Raw genomic sequence first — 20,411 nt, 5'->3', positions numbered from 1 at the left:
GCCAAACGCGCGAGTGCGATTACCGTTAAGTGCTGTCTCTTCTCGATCGGAAAACTAGCGCCTCTGTTGGACACACTGAATGCAGCATATGCTTATGGTAAAAAAAATCGATACGGATGTATTCGCTGAATACCACAGAAAAAAGGCAGTGGCCTGACGTTCTCCGGTGACTGATGTGATCGTGCTGCACCGCTCGTATCGCTTGTAGCTTGGTAGCTGAGGAGAACGACCCGACGAGCTTATTCCCAGCGAGTGTTTGATCAGCGTGGTTGAATGAAAGCTCTGCTGCCCAAGCCCTGCTTTCGTTCAGTCAAATCACTGTTGCGAAAGCACTGCAGGACGACACAGCTACCAAAGCAAAGCGATTTTTTGTCCCCCCCCCCCCAAATAAATACAAAAAAACATGATGACCGCTGAGCCGTTGTAGATCTGGGCTCGTATTCACGAAAACGACTTACACTAAAATGTTTGTAGGATACTATTTCAGTGAATCCTGATACTAGACGTATCATGCACGTGGTTAAAGCCTCACAATAAATCACGCACTTAGTGAAAAGTGCTTCACTTGATTTCTTAATAATCCAGAGGAATAACACTACCGGCTGAGTGGCTTTGTGCACAATTTCCCAAATAATTTGAGGTTATTTTAGCGAAGAAACTGCAGCTTAACTGCGATGCGCGTTTTACCTTTTTAATAATGTGTTGCGCGAGCAATGGAATGTTGAAAACGAACACATAAAATACGTCCTTTCATAAAAGCTCACCCCCGCCACGGTGTTCAGGTGGTTATGGCGCTCGACTACTGACCCGAAGGTCGCGGGATCGAATCCCGGCCACGGCGGCTGCATTTTCGATGGAGGCGAAAATGTCTGAGGCCAGTGTACTTAGATATAGGTGCACGTTAACGAACCCCAGGTGGTCGAATTTCCGAAGCCCTCCACTGTGGCGTCTCTCATAATCATAGCGTGGTTTTGGGGCATTAAACCACAAATGATATGATACATAAAAGCTATTTTGTACCGTGTCATAGATCGCTGCACCTCACGCACTCGTTTTATGAGGTGGAACTTCATCGGACGAAAGTCCGGATAACAAGCACATTTTTTTTTTGCTTTTATATACTTATATTTTTATTACCCGAAATGTTACACAGAAATTTAAGCTTCCAAATGTAACACCATAAAATTTGAAGAATTTTCGTGCATAAATGAGATTAAAGGGTGAAATCAGGCGGCTGGTCTGCAAGAATTTCGGGCAGCTGGTCCGCAAGGATTAAGTTTAGCAGAGTAGAACGTTGGGAGAGCTGGGGCATAGCTTAACATATAAATTTGTGGCGTAAACTGAGAACTAATGAGCAAAACAAGATGGCAGGATAGGACGCCAGACGCCAGGGTAGGACGCGTCTCATCCTGTCTTCTACTTTTTTTGTTTTGTTTTGTTTGGTTTTCAGTTTGCACCACAAATGTTTCGTCAAAGTTTACGTTACCTGCTTCGTTTGTTTACGTGTTTGCGCTTCGAAGCAGCCACACTGTTCTTTTAAAAAATTCAAAGTTTCCGGATATTTTGTATCTCTGTGCAGGACCGGCTTCCTGCTCTTCGGGAACCAAACGCGGGATATATATATATATATATATATATATATATATATATATATATATATATATATATATATATATATAGAAAGAGAGAGAGAGAAAGCAGCAGGCGGTGTGATGAGCGACCAGCGCGATCGATTTCGTCGAGGTAGCACTCCTTTGATTTCCCCTGTCCTTGACTTTCTAGCTTCAACCTAAATACCCTGCACGCATGCCACGCGTGCGCACGGCTCTTGAAAAAGGACGGGTGTCGTGGACGCGGCACGCGAACAACAGTGCCCGGAGTGATTGCCTATCGATGCTCGTAAGAAGAAAAAAAAAGCGTGCACAGAAAGACAACGCGAGAAATGGAAACGCAAACAACCGAGACGGCAGCCTTGCATGCTGACTAATAGTAACATGTCACAGAAGCAGCGTACTTTCCGGACCATAGTGGTCGGAGCATAAGAATTGAAGTTGATGTTTCACGTGATGCGGAATGTCTGAATGGGCGCGGATTATAAACGATTCCGTTTCTTCAGATTGCAGGAGCGTCTGAAGCGATGGCGCGTTCGCGGGATTCTTCGAGGACAGCCCCCGTATTTTCAAACGGTCTTCGACTCGAAGCTCAGTCTTCGCTTGAGTGAGTTAAGCGCAGCGCCGCCCCTCGACTGATAAAAATAACGGCCGTGGAGTGTCGAAGCTCACTACCTTGGAGCGGTGCTGCCATCGACTTTCTCAAGTCAAAGTAGAATACTGAGTGAAGGGACGTGCCAGAATACGGAGGTCAGTGTAGTGTTTAACTAAAGATTCTGAAGTCAAGGAAGAGGCTAAGGGGCTGCTTGTCAAAGAGGCCATGCCTTATTTGTTTCGTTTCCTGAAGCGCCAACGCAAGCGCTATTGAAAGCGTTGACAATGGATTCCTGAATACATTTTGATAAATTTTGAAGGCTTTTGCTGGTTGATATTAGCATTTTTGCAGGTGAGAGACGAATTCATAGGACGAAGCAGTGATCTAGTTCTCATCAGCAGACCAATATGAACACTAGAGTCACCGTGGCGGGTCTCTAGAATCACAAATCACCTCATGCACGCGCTTGGGCATGTATATACGTGTGGCGCGATTACATAGAACGTATATGGTATTGTATGATCTACACGGAAAGAGAAATTTTAGTGGAATTAGTTGGGCCCCAGCCAGAGTACCGACTAGAACCTAAGCTCACATCGACAACCTTATACGTTGCATCCATCTCAGAATGCTTACACAAAGCACTTTTTGTCCCGAATTAGGCGTGCACCTTGTCAAACATGCTCATGCGGCCACAATTATGAGGATCTCTGTCACGCTTTTCAGTACTTTCCCAAGTACATTGCACATAGCGACTGTGACACTAAGCTCTGATTGCTTGAGTCAGATCGAACTTATTCACTTTACAATGTAGTAAGGTCATGGCCATCACCAATTCAAAATCCGAAAGCAATGAAAGCACTTCAACGCTTCGTTAAAAGCACTGGAACTTGCGATGAGAATGACTCGACTACGTCGTGCGTTTGAGCTGGTGTTCGTATGCTACATGTCTTTGCGGACTTATTGTTACAAGAACGTTTTGGAAAACGACTCTTACTCTCTGAACGGAATAAGTGCTCTAAGATCTCTAAGTGAAAAGATATATAATATCTCTAAGTGTAAATGTGCAACCGGAGCCAGAAAATGGCTTAAACTGCTCCGTGTGCGTTTATCTAAAAGACGAGAGAGATCTACCGAGTGGGGTAGAAGAATCTATTAGCAAGACAGAATAAGAAGAATTAGTGACGTAGTTAAGGTAGAAAAATCACAGCATATCCACGGAGTGAATGATGATGAGTGGGCGAAGCTGCGGAGGTTCATCGGTAAACCGTGAATCTTCCGTGAATTCTGCCCAGTACATCATCACCGACGTGAGATCGGGCGCGTTTATACTAAAGGTTCGATGAGTTATGACGACTTGCAGCTCACTTTAATTTTACATGTACGCTGTGAATTTTCATTGTTTAGAAAACCATTGCTTTAGAAAAATCTGGCGTCTTTCGTTAAGCAGCTGGCGTCTTTTCGTTTTGCTTTAGAAACATTTGGCGTTCTTTCGTTCTGCTTTTACAAAACATCTGGCGTCTTTCGTTGGTTTATTTCATCAATCAACGGCGTTTTGAACAAAATTTTTATTGTTTAATCACGCACAGGAGAAATCTCACCAGGCACTACCTTGGAGGTAAACAATGGCTGCTAATGGGAATGAGAGACAGAAGAAGTCGGCTTTTAGCTAACACTTACACTTGTACTTCTACTAACGTTTCCTACTGGAACATGCTAATGGCTGCTAATGGGGAATGAGAGACAGAAGAATTCGGCTTTTAGTTAACGCGCACGCAGCGAATTTTTTATTGTTCAACAACGCACAGGAAAAATCTCCCACCGGCACCACCTTGGAGGTCAAAACGTAAGACTTGTTACGGACTACGACTACTACTACTACTACTACTACGACGACGACGACTACGAGGGACGAACGGGTGCCGCCTTAAGGAGCTTCGCCCCTAATATATTTAGCTTCTTGTCGTCGCCTACGTTAGAGAGCACCGCACAAAAGCAGTTTTCGAAACGAGACCGGAACACGTGACGTACTTACGCATATACCACACAATGAAGCTTTAAGAAGCATAGGATAAAACGAAACGAGAAGTTGCTGACAAAGTAACGCAAGCGTAAAATGTTTGTTAACGCAGACTTCGCAAAAGTAACCTTGAATTGCGTCAAATATAAAAGCTTACGCTTGTGATCCACCCTTTCAAGATCACAAGGGGGTTCAAAAAGATGGTAATGAGCGTAAGGAAGCTGTCACAAGCACTTCAACAGACTTCAAAGGAAGGGCTTGAAAGTTTTGTTTACAAAGATTCACAGAAAAGCCGAACAGGGCCGACGTGTCTCGGCAAAACAAAGCCGGCTCTAGAAAATGCAGCGTGCGCACTCAACCCTAATCCGAATGTCTATACCAATGTACCAAGTGGATCGGAACGCTCGAAGTAATCCTGCCAGTGAGCCGACGCTAGGAAAATCTAAGCCGACAAACAAAGAAAGAGTAAAACATGGTAATCTCGGCTTGGACGCATCCGCCAGTCGAAAGAATTCACTTGTCACACTCAGCGGTCTCTCTCATTCAGTTTGGTCCAGTATAGTAGCGGATTGCAACGGCCACCGCATTTCCGCAACGCTGCCCACATCGCATAGGCAGGAAGGAATGAAGTTGAATTCACGCGTGTGCGTTCATCTGCATCTTCGTTTCTTTCATTTCGTTTGGTTTCATTTCAAGGGTAGCAATTCGGACGCTTGTATGGTCGTGCACGCTCCCGTGTAAAATGCTCTCGACCCTTTCTACCCCCTCCCGGTTTATCCCACAGCCTTATCATCCCATGTCGCTTTTATAGCAAGCTGACTTATGATGCCGGGTAGCCTGAAGTCTTTGAAGACACTTTGTGGTAAGACACGAAAGAATTCCTTTCACTTACAGTAAAGCGCAGAAAAGAAAACATACACACCGTATGATATCGTGACATCTGTAGCTTGACAAAACATCGGACGTTAATAAACAAAGCAAGAATGCTACGGTTAAAACCAAAGAAAAAAAAACTTATCCCGAGGCAAGAACACAAGCATTCTTTCTCCGCCGCATGTGTCTCCGATCGAACAGCGTGTGCGATGCCGCGAGTGCGCGAGGAAACCTTTAACTCTGTTTTCGTTTCCTTTATTTATCTATTTTTGCTTCTACAGCCCGGAATGGTCAACAGAGCGCTCCTGGGCATAGAGGCGAACCAGGAAGAACGTCAGAAACAGAAACAACGATAGGGCCTTGCCAAATCCCAGTAACAACTGGTCACGGGTTAGGCCTTCTTTCTTTAGCTTCGCCCCACCCACGCGGACAGCGAAGTGCGGGAGAGGAAACGCACGAATGCCCCGCAGAACTGCCAAAACTTCAGCGATAGACGCACAGCCACTTCCTACTAACCCCTCGCCCAACAACCCCCTCCACCCCCCTACCGCCTTTAACCCCCACACGTCATCTTCCTGCCGTCCTTCACGACCGCTCCTATAGTTCGCCTGAGGCGCTGGTGGAGTTGGCGAAAATGGGAGCAAAGCAATGAGATATGGACGACGAAGCCAGTTCCTGCCGCGCGCACCTACACTTTGCTCTGAGAGCCCCAACTTCGATCTGCAATGCACTATCTTTTATTCCTTGCTGCTTTTATATTCCCACGTGTGCGCATTTTTTATTATCTTTTACAGAACTCTGCAAGTAACTTCCCAAAGGTAAGGCATAGCTGAGAAAGGAAAGAAGAGTAGCAGCTGCACTTTTACCCACGGTGTATTCGGTTCAACAACCGTTCACTTCGAGGACCGGGAGGAGAACGAACATAACAAAGCGATTTCGTGCAACTGCGTCAAACTCATCAACAACAACAACAACAACAACAAAAAAAAACAGTGATTGGAGGGACTCCATACAGAAGTATGTCAAAGTTCACAAGGAAATGATCATTCAGTTGAGCCGATTGTACAAAGGACCAGTGTCATGCAGAACGCAGAGGGAGCAGCGGGACATATGTTTGGCTTAACTACTATACCGATAAGGGAAAATTAAGGCAATTAGAAGCGCTCCTCGGAGTTTTTTTTTTTTTTTAGCGTTCTAAAAAAAAGCGTCAAAGACAGTTTGTATCATTGAACGAAACAAATATTACTAAAAATAAGAAGAGATCGTACCAAAAACATAGCAAAAGTGCAAATTACGAAAGACCACGCGAACTTTGCTACGGTAATCGACTTTAGCATAACGCGCTCCAACGCTATTTGAATAGGGGCGCGTGTGTTTATCATTGCGCTCGATATTTTCGATCTCTCCTCTCTCTCTCTCTCTCTCTCTATATATATATATATATATATATATATATATATATATATATTTAAAGAGAGAGGGAGAAATAGCGCAAGCTAGACGAGAAGCGAAACTGAAGCCTCCAATGTGGCCTTTACGCATCTCTTCTGTTTTCCGCTCGGTGGATGTCCAAGCATTAACTTTGAATTTTAACGCGATAGCGTTAGAGAGCTCGTGTCGCAGAAATTCCGGTGTCGGTGTCGGCACCGTTGGTTGTGAGCGAAAAATCGAGAAAGAAGCGAATGAAATAAAGAATAAAATCTTCGGTCCCATTGAGGATCGAACCCGGGCCATTCGCGTGGCAAGCAGGTGTCCTACCACAAAGCCACGACGTTACTTACAGCTGCTCCAGCAAAAAACACTACATAAATGTCATGTACTGAAGGAGTCTCCTTAACGCATTTTGTTCGACAGGTGTCACTACAAAAAAATCACAGCATATCCACGGAGTGAATGATGATGAGTGGGCGAAGCTGCGGAGGTTCATCGGTAAACCGTGAACCTTCCGTGAATTCTGCCCAGTACATCATCACCGACTTGAGATAGGGCGCGTTTATACTAAAGGTTCGATGAGTTATGACGGCTAGCAGCTCACTTTAATTTTACATGTACGCTGTGAATTTTCATTGTTTAGAAAACCATTGCTTTAGAAAACATCTGGCGTCTTTCGTTAAGCAGCTGGCGTCTTTTCCTTTTGCTTTAGAAACATCTGGCGTTCTTCCGTTTTGCTTTTACAAAACATCTGGCGTCTTTCGTTGGTTTACTTCATCAATCAACGGCGTTTTGAACAAAATTTTTATTGTTTAATCACGCACAGGAGAAATCTCACCAGGCACTACCTTGGAGGTAAAGAATGGCTGCTAATGGGAATGAGAGACCGAAGAAGTCAGCTTTTAGCTACCGCTGCGAATTTTTTATTGTTCAACAACGCACAGGAAAAATCTCCCACCGGCACCACCTTGGAGGTCAAAGCGTAAGACTGGTTACGGACTACGACTACGACTACGTGGGACGAACGGGTGCCGCCTTAAGGAGCTTCGCCCCTAAAACGAGCCCACTCGGCGATTTGTAGGCGCATTGGCCAGACCATCAAACTACGTCGAAAAAGGCCGGGATAGTGCAGCCATCGCCGCTAAAAACACACACGCACTTTCAAACAGCTCTAAAAATGGACAACTATGTCCATCTAGCGGAAAACATATCAAGCGAACGCTGGTTTTCTAGAGGAGGCGTTGATCAAGCAAACAGCAAACGCGAGATAATGTGCTGCCATTTGTGAGGCATTGTGAGAAATATGTCTCGACTCATTATGGCCTCCGAGATGGCAAGCGCGCGGCGTCCATCTTGGAGGCCATGCGATTCTATTTTAGATCGAAAACCTCTACCATTTGCGCGCGCATGTGTATCTGTGTGCGTGTGTGTGTAACAATACAGATTAATAAGTATGCACTTAGTGGTTGAAGTGCGCACTAGGGGCCGGATTTCGCTATCGCGTTCAACTCTTAAAGTCGAAGCTTAAGGGTCCTTCAATTTTTTTACAGAGGGTTCCTACGCGAAATTTAAGCGGGATGGGCCAGAATTGTCCATCGTCACTGCAGCACTGCTATCTTCTGGGCGACCGCTGGCTGCTTGAAAAGCCGTGAAGCCATCAAATAGGAGCCGTAAAGATTTTTATGCTGCGTTGTAAAGATAGCTGAAGCGGCAAGACCTAACGGCCAGAAACAAACCTTCAACGGCAACACTTATAGGGCAACAAAGAAGGCAAGGACGAGTGCTGACGTGCGTAGTAAAAGAAACAGTGAGCAGAGAAAATGGGAAGGCTGTTTTAAACTTTTTATCTCTCCAAGGTAACAGTGCGTACAAAAAAAAGTTACCGTTGTGTACGCCGCCCGTAACAAAGTTACGCGGGCTGTGTGTTGGCATTCAAGGTGGCTTGTGTGTCTCAAATTCGTGCGCAAAATTTTAAGAAGGATCATAAAACGCTAACTGCTTTTCTAACGCTTTTAAGCCTGGAAGCAGAGGTTAGACATTTACGTGGTGATTAGCGAACCGTGGTTGAGTCTTCCACCAAAGTTACGAAATATTGAACAGTCTACGCGTCCGTATGCGCGTCACTTATCGCTCGCATTGTCTTGAAAATTGTGTTGGTGATAGGTTTCGTAGGACTGTGTAACGTGTATTTGCGCCGATATCGCGCACGAAGGAGATGCGCACATGAGGAAAACAAGGTTCTCAGTGTTGATTTTGGTGATTGGTTGTTGTCTGGAAGCTTTTCACGAGCCGCTTTTGCGTAAGCCTCTGTTTGCCGCACGACACGAGGCTATCAAAAGTGTAGACAAAAGCTGCGAACATAAGTCATCATCATCATCAGCCGCTCTACGCCCACTGCAGGGCAAAGACCTCTCCCATGTTCCGCCAATCAACCCGGTCCTGTGCTTTCTGCTGCCACGTTATACCTGCAAACTTCTTAATCTCATCTACCCACCTAATTTTCTGTCTCCCCCTCACGCGTTTGCCATCTCTTGGAATCCAGTCAGTTACCCTTAATGACCACCGGTTATCCTGCCGACGTGCTACGTGACCGGGCCATATCCATTTCTTCTTCTTGATTTCAACTATGATGTCCTTAACCCCCGTTTGTTCCCTGACCCACTCTGCTCTCTTCCTGTCTCTTAAGGTTACACCTATCATTTTCCTTTCCATCGCTCGCTACGTCGTCCTCAGTTTAAGTTGAACCCTCTTTGTAAGTCTCCAGGTTTCTGCTCCGTAGGTAAGTACCGGTAAGATGCAGCTGTTAAATACCTTCCTCTTGAGGGATAGTGGTAGATTACCATTCATTATTTGATAATGCTTGCCGAATGAGCCCCAACCCATCCTTATTCTTCTACTTATTTCACTCTCATGGTTCGGCTCCGCGGTTACTACCTGTCCTAAGTAGACGTACTCCTTTACAACTTCCAGCGTCCCGCCACCTATCGCAAAGCGCTGTTCTCGCGCGAACATAACTATCACTTACTAAAGCTCCCTATTATAGCAGTGTCTGTCCTTGACGTCTTTTTAACATCGAAGACATCTTTCAACAGCATTTATTTCTTCGTCAGAAGTGTTGAGCAGGCGGGATCAAAGCCTACCTCCTGGGATTCTTCTCTTGAATTTTTTTTGCAGTCCGGGAGGACACAGAAACTGGATAACTTTGATTGAGTCGACATAGGGTATAATAGCGTTTTTTTTTCTTTGTTTTTTTTTTGCGCTGTGCTAGAAAGGTATCAGCAATGATGGCATTTACTGTACTTCCAGATCATATGTGGTATTCGAGCTCTTTCTACCAGCAACCCTTGCAAGAAATGACCAAAAGAGGTAACTCGAACAGAGACAAAAGAGAGTGAGTGGACAATTCACCACGCTGACGTGTTGTCGCGTCACCACAACTGTCCTTTTTTTTTTGTCTGCGTGTAATTTTTCTGCGCATAAATTTCTCCTTAGAATGGTTGTGCGCAAAAGAACGATAACACAAGAGGAAGGAACATGGACACCAGTTTTAACAGGTTTTTAACAGGCTCATGGTTTTTAGTACGTGTTAATCCAACCACACATATACATGTTAGCTGTTTCAATGAAATCTGAGCCTATAGTTGCGCCGTATCCGTGTTCTTCCCTCTGGTCCACAACCGCATAAAAGTCTGACAACTGAGAGTCGGAGTTAATCTTACAATATTTCTGTAATTGAATCAAATCAACTTCAACCCAATATTTACCGAAATTTCAGTGCGCGCACTTAAGATAACAAAGCGATCAATGCTGACACAGCGGTTAGACGGTTTCTATTCACGGTCGCCGCGCGGCCGAACTCCTCTGCGCCTTAAATCTAAGCCACGCCCTTCTCGAAGTATGCCGGAATTTTTTCGCTCGTGCTTTTAACTTTTCGCACACAATCAACTGGAGGAAATGCCATCATCCGGTGGCGCTTACACCGAGCTCGTTTCGGAGACGAATGGTCGCCGAGCTCCAACACAATTGCTTATCTCCGCATCGTCTCCGACGAAGCGCAGACTCCTCCTGGGGATATCGGGGTATTGTGTTGCAGCTGCCTGTGACTGCCTGATGAAAGTCGAAGGGACTCAGCGAGCGAGGCAAGCGGGATCCTAAAGCATCCTTTCATAAAAAAAAAGAAAGCCTATAGAAATGAAAAAAAAACCAGGGGGGAGGCACCCTCGGGGAAGGGTAGATGGGATACAATACGATGTAGTCGAATACGGTGTAGTCGAATCGCCGGGAAACACATGCGAATAGAGACGAGATTAAAAATCTTGTCTCGAGCAACACTGTGTGCGTGAAAGTTCTTGGCTTCTTCGGGCGGAATCTAAAGCGAAAAGAGCGGAGCTTTCAATTTCGACTGCATTGTTCGTGTCGTCGTCTGAGGATCGCGACGAGTTGACACAACATTTCTGTGCGTGACAGCCTCCCCTCCCGCACCCCTTCCCCTCAGGCCTTCCCACTCCCATAGGCCTTCCCACCTACTATCTCAGTGCGGGGGTGGGAAGCCTTTCTCAAGCCTTCCCTCTCCAACACTGAGATGAAAATCCCATTACGTTACCGCTGTACGAATGAGAATGGATTCTCTGTTGTGTAGAGTCCAAATGACTTCAGCTCGGCGAGTGCGATAGGGCCTCGAACAAAGGGGACGGAAAAGAAAAGCAGGTAATAATAGCGAGTGTTTTTCAGGCGCCACAGCGAGGCGCCTGTTGTGCGGTAGTGAGGATGGGGAGCAGGCAGCGACGCTGTCTATCCACGAGGAATGCGCGAGACAATTGCATTCGTGGAGATTTCCTATAATAGACGCAGAAAACTGTTAGGGAAGCCGATGTATTAGAGCGAGGCTCTAGGAAACTTAGAGATACGCAGTAGTGCTCTCGAGGCTTATTTGTCTTTGTTAGGTCCGTCGTAAGAACTGTATTAGACGGATGAAAAACGTGAAAACGCAGACGCACGTGCTTGAGTAGAAGCGTACGCGTAGGTGCGAAGCCCGCAATCGCAACGAATGTACAGGAATGCACCAAGCGGAGCGGAAATTGGCGTAATGAATTCTCACCGCGTACTCTAAGCGGATGCGAGTGGTAAGATACTAAAAGCTAGGCGCGCTGATAATAAGATGTGCCTATCATCATCAAATTCATCTTCGAAGAGGAACTTCAGATCAGGCTTTATTTTATGCTCGTGTATGTTACTAGAGGCACGGAGTTGCTGCTTTTGCCCTGCTGAATATACTACGTTGACAGCGGTGTAGCATCATGCGCTTATTCCGTCGCAGTGTAGAGTTTGTTTTAATAACAGACAAGTTTGTAAGCGCTCATAAAGTTGAAAAAGAACCAGCACGCTATTTTATGGACAGTTTTTCATTGAGAATAATTTTTTTCTTCTTTCTTTTGACGTGTTGTCGTTCAGTAGATTTGTTTTTATTAACAGGTAAACTAAAAGCCCGTGGCATTGAAAAGTCGGTCGCTGTTTTATGCTATACAGCTGAAGAAGCAATTTTATCGGAATTTAATAGATAAAATCGGACACATTTTGAAGCCCCGCCGCATGATACCTATCTTAGCCGGAGCTCTGAGCTAACCCACGACTGAACATTATTGGTTACTTGTATATAGCCACGCTTTCACTTCCTGCCTGCATGGTTGCTTAAATCGGGCAGGTTCTTCTCAGCACAGTAGCTTGAGCAACTCGTTTTCCTTTATGTGAGAGTGAATCTCTGTTATAATGTGGACCGAAATCACACTGTTGCACATGTGAAACTGGCGCAAGAATAAATAGGCTCGATATGATATCGAACCCAGGCCCGTAGCCAGGAGAGGGGGGGGGGGCTAGGACCCACCCCTTTCCCCAGGAAATTTTGGTGAAGTAGGTGTTTTTACCAAAAATAAATAATGAAAATAGCTGTTTTTCTCAAACTGTCAAGGTTTTCAGCAAGTGGCCCCCCCCCCCCCCCCCCCCCCCCCCCCTCCCGAAAACAATTCCTGGCGAACCTATATTCCGATTGACCCGAAAGGTACAGACGTCAACAGAAATGGCCGCAAATGGTGCGGTCTTAATTAAGATTAAAGGGCAACCGTCATACGCGAACGAGAATGGAGTTAATATTTCATCTGGAAATTGGACCGTCGATCGAGGTACAACTTGATACGAAGCACATCTCCAGATAAGCGTAGCCACAGCGCTACGAAGCACTTTTGGGGCATCGACCGAAGAGTGAGCGGTTCCATTAGCGGTTAATCTCTACGCCAAAGTAAAAGAAGGTGATTCAGCGTGCGTGAGCAGACCGGGATACGTCAGCATACCCGCTGACGTTCCTTGCACACGTGGTTTCATGCGGTCTTGAAGCGTATCAGTTTCAGTTTTCCAGCAAAAAAGAGAAAAAAAATTTGATCGTTCTGCAGGATCTAGGAAAAGGATTTCGTTTGTCTCATTTAGTAATTTCTGGGATTTTCAGCGCCATAAACACGATATGATTATGAAGCACGCCGTAGTGGAGGACCGCGGAAATTTCGACCGTCTGGTGACCTTTAGTATGCAGTGACATCGCAGTGTACACGGGCATCTAGCATTTCGCCTCATTTTCCTCCCTCGAAGACCGGTTATTGCAAGTCAGTGCTCCGAAAATCCACTAGGCGGCAGAAGTGCTTTGAAAGAGAGAGTTTACAGCGAGAAAGATTATGAAAGCAAGAGCACCTTGTGTTCTGATGTCGACGTTCCCGATTATTCAAATCCCAGACATAGCATCTCCATCGTAAATGCTGTATATTTAGTAATTTCTCGCAGTCTCAAGATAAATATAGCATTTGATAAGGAAGAAGTTGCCTAGGCCTCAGCGATAACTGTACTTGAACGGCGCAGGAAGCGCTACGACGTTATCGTGGTATGAAGATGCAGGGATCGCAATAAGACGAGCAAACCAATATTATCGTCCTCACGCATTGCGCAAGATCGGAAACAAAAAAAAAATGTTTCTAAACTTATATACGAAACATTTATTACGTGGGCCACGTTTACGTCGTGACGTCTCTGCAGCACGTTTCCTTTCTGCGAGTCGCGATCGCGCAAGAAGTGAACATAGAACAGTACAGGTCTTCTCAGTCGCACAACGGAGGACTCATTTCCGCGAGACAGACGCAAGGCTAAGCGCACGTAATAGACGTAAAAGCGAATCGCCCGAAGTCGACTAGGGGCGTTGTCCTAAGTGGAACGCCATCGTACGATACGGAGGCCAATCGGGTTAACCATCTTCGGACTATGCAGTAGAGAATCACCCAGAGGGCTATCAATAATGAAGGCGCCGGTCGTCAGGGCGCTCTTTCGTAAAGGCGGCTCGCTTCTGCGTCCGCTATTTGTCTGGCGGCGACAAAGGGGAGCCCTCTCGTCCGCAGGGTTGACGACCTCCAGTGATTACGTGGCCCAAGGCATTCCTCTGTAGCTCATGGGTGCCTTCTGCAAATCTTTCCATTCATTATAGTGCTATTGCTATGGTTTCTGTCACTGTTTTTGAGGTTTGTTATGGGCGGATACACCTTCTTCAGGCAGAGTTAATGTGCCTTTAGTCCTTTCAACCAGGACAGTGTATGTCTAAATACTGTCAATAAAAAAATCAGTACTTAACAGGAATACAATTGCAGGAAGACTGCAAATGTTACACCAAAAGGGTCGGCAGCTTGAAAAAAAGACGTCAGGGAAACTTGAACCGAGTATTTAATCGTACTAGCGGCATTTACATTATACCTTCCTTGCAAAACCGGGAAAAGTGGTTTCAATGACACTAGTAACATTTAAGGACAGGACACCGATGCAATCTATTACGTTCATACACGTATAGTGTGTTCGCTTATCAGGAAGTCATTAACTGGGTAAAAAATTGAAAGCATTGAAAGCAAAAAAGTTGAAAGCTCCTTGAAAGCATTCATCTGGCTCTAACGCGCGTCTTGTCAATAACATTCAATTTGTACCAATCAGTCTTGCTATTGGCGCGACACTAAAACCTGCATGTATTAGGCTACCTTCGGCACTGGTTAGGCAAAGATGAAGTACTGTATACAACCACTCGGTCGTGCTAATGAAAGCACCGAAGAAATGTGAAATGAATCGCCATTATATATACATATATTCCCGGCGTGCAGGTAGCGCCACATTCGGATGAGTAATTGCGATGGACAGGCAGGCAGAAACAAGGACTCACCAGAACGTAGACGGCGAATGGCATGACGGCGGCTGCCACAAGCAGGTCGGCGAATGCGAGGCTCACGATGAAGTAGTTGGTGGCCGTCTGCAGGCTTCGCTCTTTGTACACGCTGAGAATGATGAGGATGTTGCCGAACACGGCAAGGAAAGGAAGGATGACCAGCATCAGCGCCCAGTAGACTTTCTCGGCCGGTTGCTGCGCGTCCGTGGGCATTCGGGACGCCTCGAGGGACGAGTCGTTGCCCGGCGTCAGACCGGCGTCGGGCCACGAACAATTGCCTCCGCCGCGAGGGTCCCACGGGCAACTGACGTCACCACCGCCACCGGGCATCACCAGTTCACCCGTCAAGTTGCCGGTGAAGTTCGCCAACCCGGCAGCCGCGGCTGCCGAGGAAAGCACCAGAGTCTCGTTCGAGAAGGACGCGTTGAGCAACGCTGCCTTCGTCACCTCCAGGGTGGCATTGTACGGCGCTGCCGTACTCAGCGCCCGATCCATGCCTAACGCCGGCATCAGGGCTTCGCGAACGAAGAGTCGTTTGGCGTAGCAGTTTGCATTGTTCTGTTGGCGGCCGTAAAGTCCCGAAAGAGCCAAGGCTGCGACTTCTGTCGGTTAGTGAGCAACGTCACAATACAAGGTTCGATATGATTCTCCGTCTTGCAAAACCTGGTCCACTCGCTATGTCTTCGGCAGCCCATAAAAGAATGCTGGCACAAGACTGCTAGAACGCTTTTTCTCTTGAAGGGACAGATGCCGAAGTGTACGGCAAGTTGACGCAGTCGAACTCATAGTAGCGCTAACATCGCATGAACGCGAGGCTGCTTTATTGAAAGAGAGCCGTCGTGTAATTGACTAGCGGCCATGCAGTAGTAGAGTGCGTTTTTTTAATTGTAGTTTTTCTTTACTTTCGCATTCCAAAACTTTTTCGCGCCATCGCAAATGTAAAAAAAGTAGTCCCAGTACAACGCTGACTTAGGCTCGGTCAGCGTGTCACTCGTCCAAAGAACAACATCAGGACAAGTCCGGCGCGCAAAAATACACGTTGGTCAAATATCCACGGCCACAGGTGGGACAGGACACAGTCTTGGGTCGTGGCCGCTAGAACCCGCCGCGACTTCTCACTGAAGTCGTGAAGATATCATACAGTACAGTACACACACACACACGCGCGCACAAAAAGAAATAATCTGAGTAAAGCGGACACGGCGACCAGTAGGCAAGGACGCAAGACTCTCCGCGGGATCAGTATCGGGATCAACGACGCTACGCCTCCGAACGGTTGGCGACAGTCGTTGCTTCACTGCCCATGTGGTCTTCGTGGATTCGTTAGGGTGGCAAGGCCCGACCGCTCTCTCTTTCCGGTTCGAAGACACAGATCTTGCCGGGAGCGCGCGCGGACAGCAGGAGAGATGGACGACCGAAGGTACGACTGTCTGCCCGGAGGAAGCGGACCTCAGAGGGCAAAGCACAAAGAGCGGCCACCTCCGAGGCAGGATGTCCGGTCACTCACTCGTCGTCCTTTCTGGCGTTTAGCTGCGGTCTACTCTCTCCTCCTTCTCCACCCGCCGACGTGGCACCACGGTCTCGGGGACGGAGCGAGTGCCTTCGGATGGTCGTTAGGCCTAGCGATTTGTCGCAACCGCCACGGTACCGATTCCTTGCTTCACCATCGCGCACCGGAAAGCAAAGTGCTCAGCGAGGCCTGGCAGGCAGACCGTCAGAGGAGGAAGCAAGCCGGACGGCCGCACGTCGTTTTCTCCCGGGTTTCTTTCTTGTTTTTTTTTGTTCTTGCTGTCTCGTCAAGGTCGAGACTGCGCGGGGGGAGCAGGGAATCGGCTGGTTTCTGGTTCGCTTGCTCCTTTTACACCCTCGACTGCGTGCTGCGCGTGGACTCTAATTAATTTCCTGCGGGAAAAGAAAAAGAGGATGCGGGACAAAGGGAGCAGAAGGAGAGTCAACGCTGCGTCGCAAGAGAGGCAAGAAACAAGCGCGAGACTACCAGAGCATGCGAGCTTGTGTTCCGAGTGAATCCTGCAGAGTCACTCATTTTATGGTAACTGAGGAACAACTTGCGTTTCCGTTACACTTGGTATTCATTAGTTTGAAATGTCACCACCGAATAAGACAGAATTACAACGCTGAATAACACACAAACAAAGGTGCCTTGTGTTCGGTTCTCGTGTTTGTGCGTTATTTAGTGTTCTTGTCCTTCCGTGGCGCCGTTTAAAGTTAATGAATCCGTACAAACTCGCCTAATTGTCAGTTCTTTTTAACGCTTGCGCAGACATTCGCGCACATGCCGCGGTGAAAGACAAAACATCTGCACTGTTTATAAAAGCAATTTCGAAAACATCTAAGGGAGAGAAACAAAAAACCTGGAAGAGATGTAGCCCTCCATCAAAGTGATTAATTACTCAATCTTCACTGTCTAAACGCTCCTGTCACTTATTTTTCATTTTGTTGAACGCGAGAGCAAAACGCGGATGTACTACAGCTAAAGGGACTAATCTTGTGGTAATCGGTTTGAAAAAAATAAAAAAAAGTCCTACATGTTAGACGGTACCAGACCAAATTTTTATTTTTCGGTCTATACAAAATACAGACAAAGAGGTCTGACAAAAAAAAAAAGGGCTGACTAGACAGCTTTCGTGGCATACAGGCCTATTGATACTTCGGAACTGTAGATACAACAAAAAATTACTTTCAGAACAAATCACTCTGTATACTATGCTCTCATCTCAGATCCATCGCAACACACATACGTGGTAGATCACAGTAAGGATATTAATAGAAATTTATAACTATATGCAGACACACTATACACTAGCCTACTAAATAACAAAATGAATAGAATAGTGACACCTATAAAGCGCACTAGTTTTAAATATGCATAAACGCTATTCTGATTAGCTATACGTATTCAACACGAAAATGTGCATGCAAGTATGAAAATAACTGCGACGCTCGTAGCTAATTAAGAGAGAAGGCAGAGCTTGCCAGGCTAGCCATTTTCCCATATCTTATTAAACAGCAGCTACAACCCAGCTTTTCATCTCTCATGTCTCTTGCACTGGAGCTTGGAACTGCGTTTTCTAAATTTGCTACCATGTGGGAGTTATATTCCGTGATCTTTATTATTATTAATAAACTTGATGCCTGATCTCATGTATAGTATGTGTTAATGGCCAACTCCGGCGATTTTTCGAGGTCGATGGATCTCAATAAAATTCGCTGGGTACGTTCCTTTGCACGTTTCCGTCATTTATGCCAAATTACAGGCTTGAGACACGCGCAGATTGTTTGCAAATGAATTTTAAAGATTGTCTCCAAACGCCCTCCTGGCTTCCCACAATTATTGGCAACATTGCGTCTGTGACGTCAGTATTGGTAAGGCGGCGGAAGTGACGCAGCTGAGGGCACCGCTAACTTCGGCGCTTCGGCCGCTACAGCGAGCGCCTGCTGTGCACAAGGCTACAGACAGCGTTGGTTTGGCCGGCGCTTTGCTGGTCGTCCCGGCTGTCACAGTTTTCATACTCCGCGCCGGCGTGACCGGCATGCCTTGCACGACTTCCGGTTGGTTCGTAACAACGTCTACGTCATACGTAGAAAGTACACTCGGTTGGGTTTCGGTTTCGGTGTTGCGCTTTTTTGCTTATTTAAAATTATTCTCCAATTTGCCGAGTATTTCTGCTATCGGGCCCGTAACAGGAGCGTCTCAGGAACATAAAAGCACCATTACTTTGACATGGCCAAAAAATCGCCGGAGTTGGCCTTTAAGCATAAAGTGAATCTAATATAATGCTATACGTAGAAAAAAAAACTCTGTTGGGTTACTTGATTTTGTTAACCTGAGTCGTACGTTTAGGAAGTGCAGCGGAACAGTTTTTTAGAATGCTATTTAGGATTTTGTTCCTACAGACAAAATTGAAAATTGTGCAAAGCTTGCAGAGTACGCACTCATGTTCCGTGCATAAGTTTTCCCTAGTTTATGTTTTTTTTTGTTTATCAGAGACGTTGCTATTAACTTTCGCAACTTTGAGTTTCAGCGACATCCGATACACTGAGCCTTCCATACACGTACTTCAAATCGAGTTGACAAACACTGCAGGCTGAGGAGTGCTTTAATGTTGAACACGTTAACGTTAGTTATTCGTTAACGAGCTTCACTACTAGTGAAATACTATACACGTTGAGAAGAAATAAAAACAAAATTCATCGGGAATAGTTTGTTGAAAGAGACTTGAGCGAAAGTGGATACGTATACCTAGTTTATTTTTCTCCGTGGGCGTATTTTGTTTCAGGGAGCGGATATGGTCTTTTTCTGCATTATTGTTTGTTCTTAGGTATACTTATTCTACACTGTACTTTTAGCCTGGACTTCTTGCTTGAGTGTTCGAGAATGTTGGAAGTCGTCACCAGTCAATATTAAGATATCGCTTCCGTACATCGGTGGTTTCGAGATGCTGATATCTTTCGATTGAAATTAGTGTTGAATATTGCGATAAAAGAAATTAGTCTAGCTATTTTTCAAGAATTTTGCGTTTGCGCAGCGGCTGTAGCAGCAAGTTGAAGCTTGTAAAGGCATGCCTGCTCGAAGAGCTTACAGCACCATCGGCCGCGGTAACCTATAGTCTCTATGACATCATGTCGCTGCGGTCGCGGGCTAGAGCCCGGCTTCAATGACCGTACATTTCGTTGATGGCAAAATGGCGGTAGCTGTCCACGTCATGCAAAAGTTCTTTCTTTTTCTGTGTTTTACGTATGTGGTAATGTATTTGGGATCGGTTTACGTCGCTAAGGCATTGCCTACAGGATCGGCATGTTTAAGTACAAGCCACAAAAATATGACTGTTATTGCGCAAGCAAATAACGAGGGAAGGGGTCCCTCGTTATTTTCCTGCGCAATAACAGCCACTTTACAGACGTAACATCGATCATTTGATACAGAACATCAAGTTGATTTTTTCGTATAATGCGAATTAACGAGAACTACAATGACATAGAAGCTATGAGGATTGGCATTCTCAAAAAGGTGAAACACGATGATGTTCAACGAGGGTAATCTGCACGAAGATGCAGAGTAGCCAGACGATGAGTAATATGATTAGCTAAAACAGAAAAGCGATTATATAGAACGAGACAAATCGTTAATATATCGACGTAAATGCGTGTCTGAAATGAAGGCGTACCTTTTGTTAGAGTACTCAAATACTGAAACCCTTATTGACATTCCGTATAACCTCGCACACATTGGTGAAAGTATCTGCGCCAGAAAACTGAACCAAATAAGTGCAGTTGTTCCAAAGACGCAAACAGAAGGAAAACGTGACAGACACAGCGCTAACGCTGAGCAAGTCGGCGATGCGTTAATGTGCGTCGTTTTGACTCTCCTTATACCCCCCCCCCCGCCTTCCTGGCTTTTTTGTCATTTTTTCCGCCTGTAGTATGTGTGTAGTATGCTAACAGACATAATGTGAAAGTCATACGCGACACACAGCTTCTTCCATGCTTTGTTTTCCCGCCGAAGTAAACTTGAATTCTGAAGCGAAAGAAATCCTTGGCAGCAAGGTGACAAACGAATACTAGTACAATCAGTTCAAGGCAGGCGAGGCGCTGTGCTTAGACAGTAAGAGAATTCTTAAAAAAAAA

At 45.9% G+C, this 20,411-nt stretch overlaps 1 protein-coding gene across 4 annotated transcripts in view; it reads right to left on the bottom strand.

The window, feature by feature from the left end:
* The window catches only part of LOC119393991 (dopamine D2-like receptor), a 387,243-nt gene that overhangs the window by 123,167 nt on the left and 243,665 nt on the right, over nt 1-20,411 (bottom strand). For all 4 annotated transcript variants that reach the window (XM_037661202.2, XM_037661203.2, XM_049415580.1 and 1 more), the window contains one exon: nt 14,763-16,667. In XM_037661202.2, the coding sequence (XP_037517130.1) occupies nt 14,763-15,275 (513 nt within the window). In that variant the 5' untranslated portion in view covers nt 15,276-16,667. The remainder of the gene's footprint in view (nt 1-14,762; nt 16,668-20,411) is intronic.

Source organism: Rhipicephalus sanguineus, chromosome 5, assembly GCF_013339695.2.
Source record: "Rhipicephalus sanguineus isolate Rsan-2018 chromosome 5, BIME_Rsan_1.4, whole genome shotgun sequence".
Taxonomy (NCBI): Eukaryota; Metazoa; Arthropoda; class Arachnida; order Ixodida; family Ixodidae; genus Rhipicephalus; species Rhipicephalus sanguineus.
Note: the sequence above shows the minus strand (reverse complement) of the source record. Positions and strands in the feature narration are given on the sequence as shown.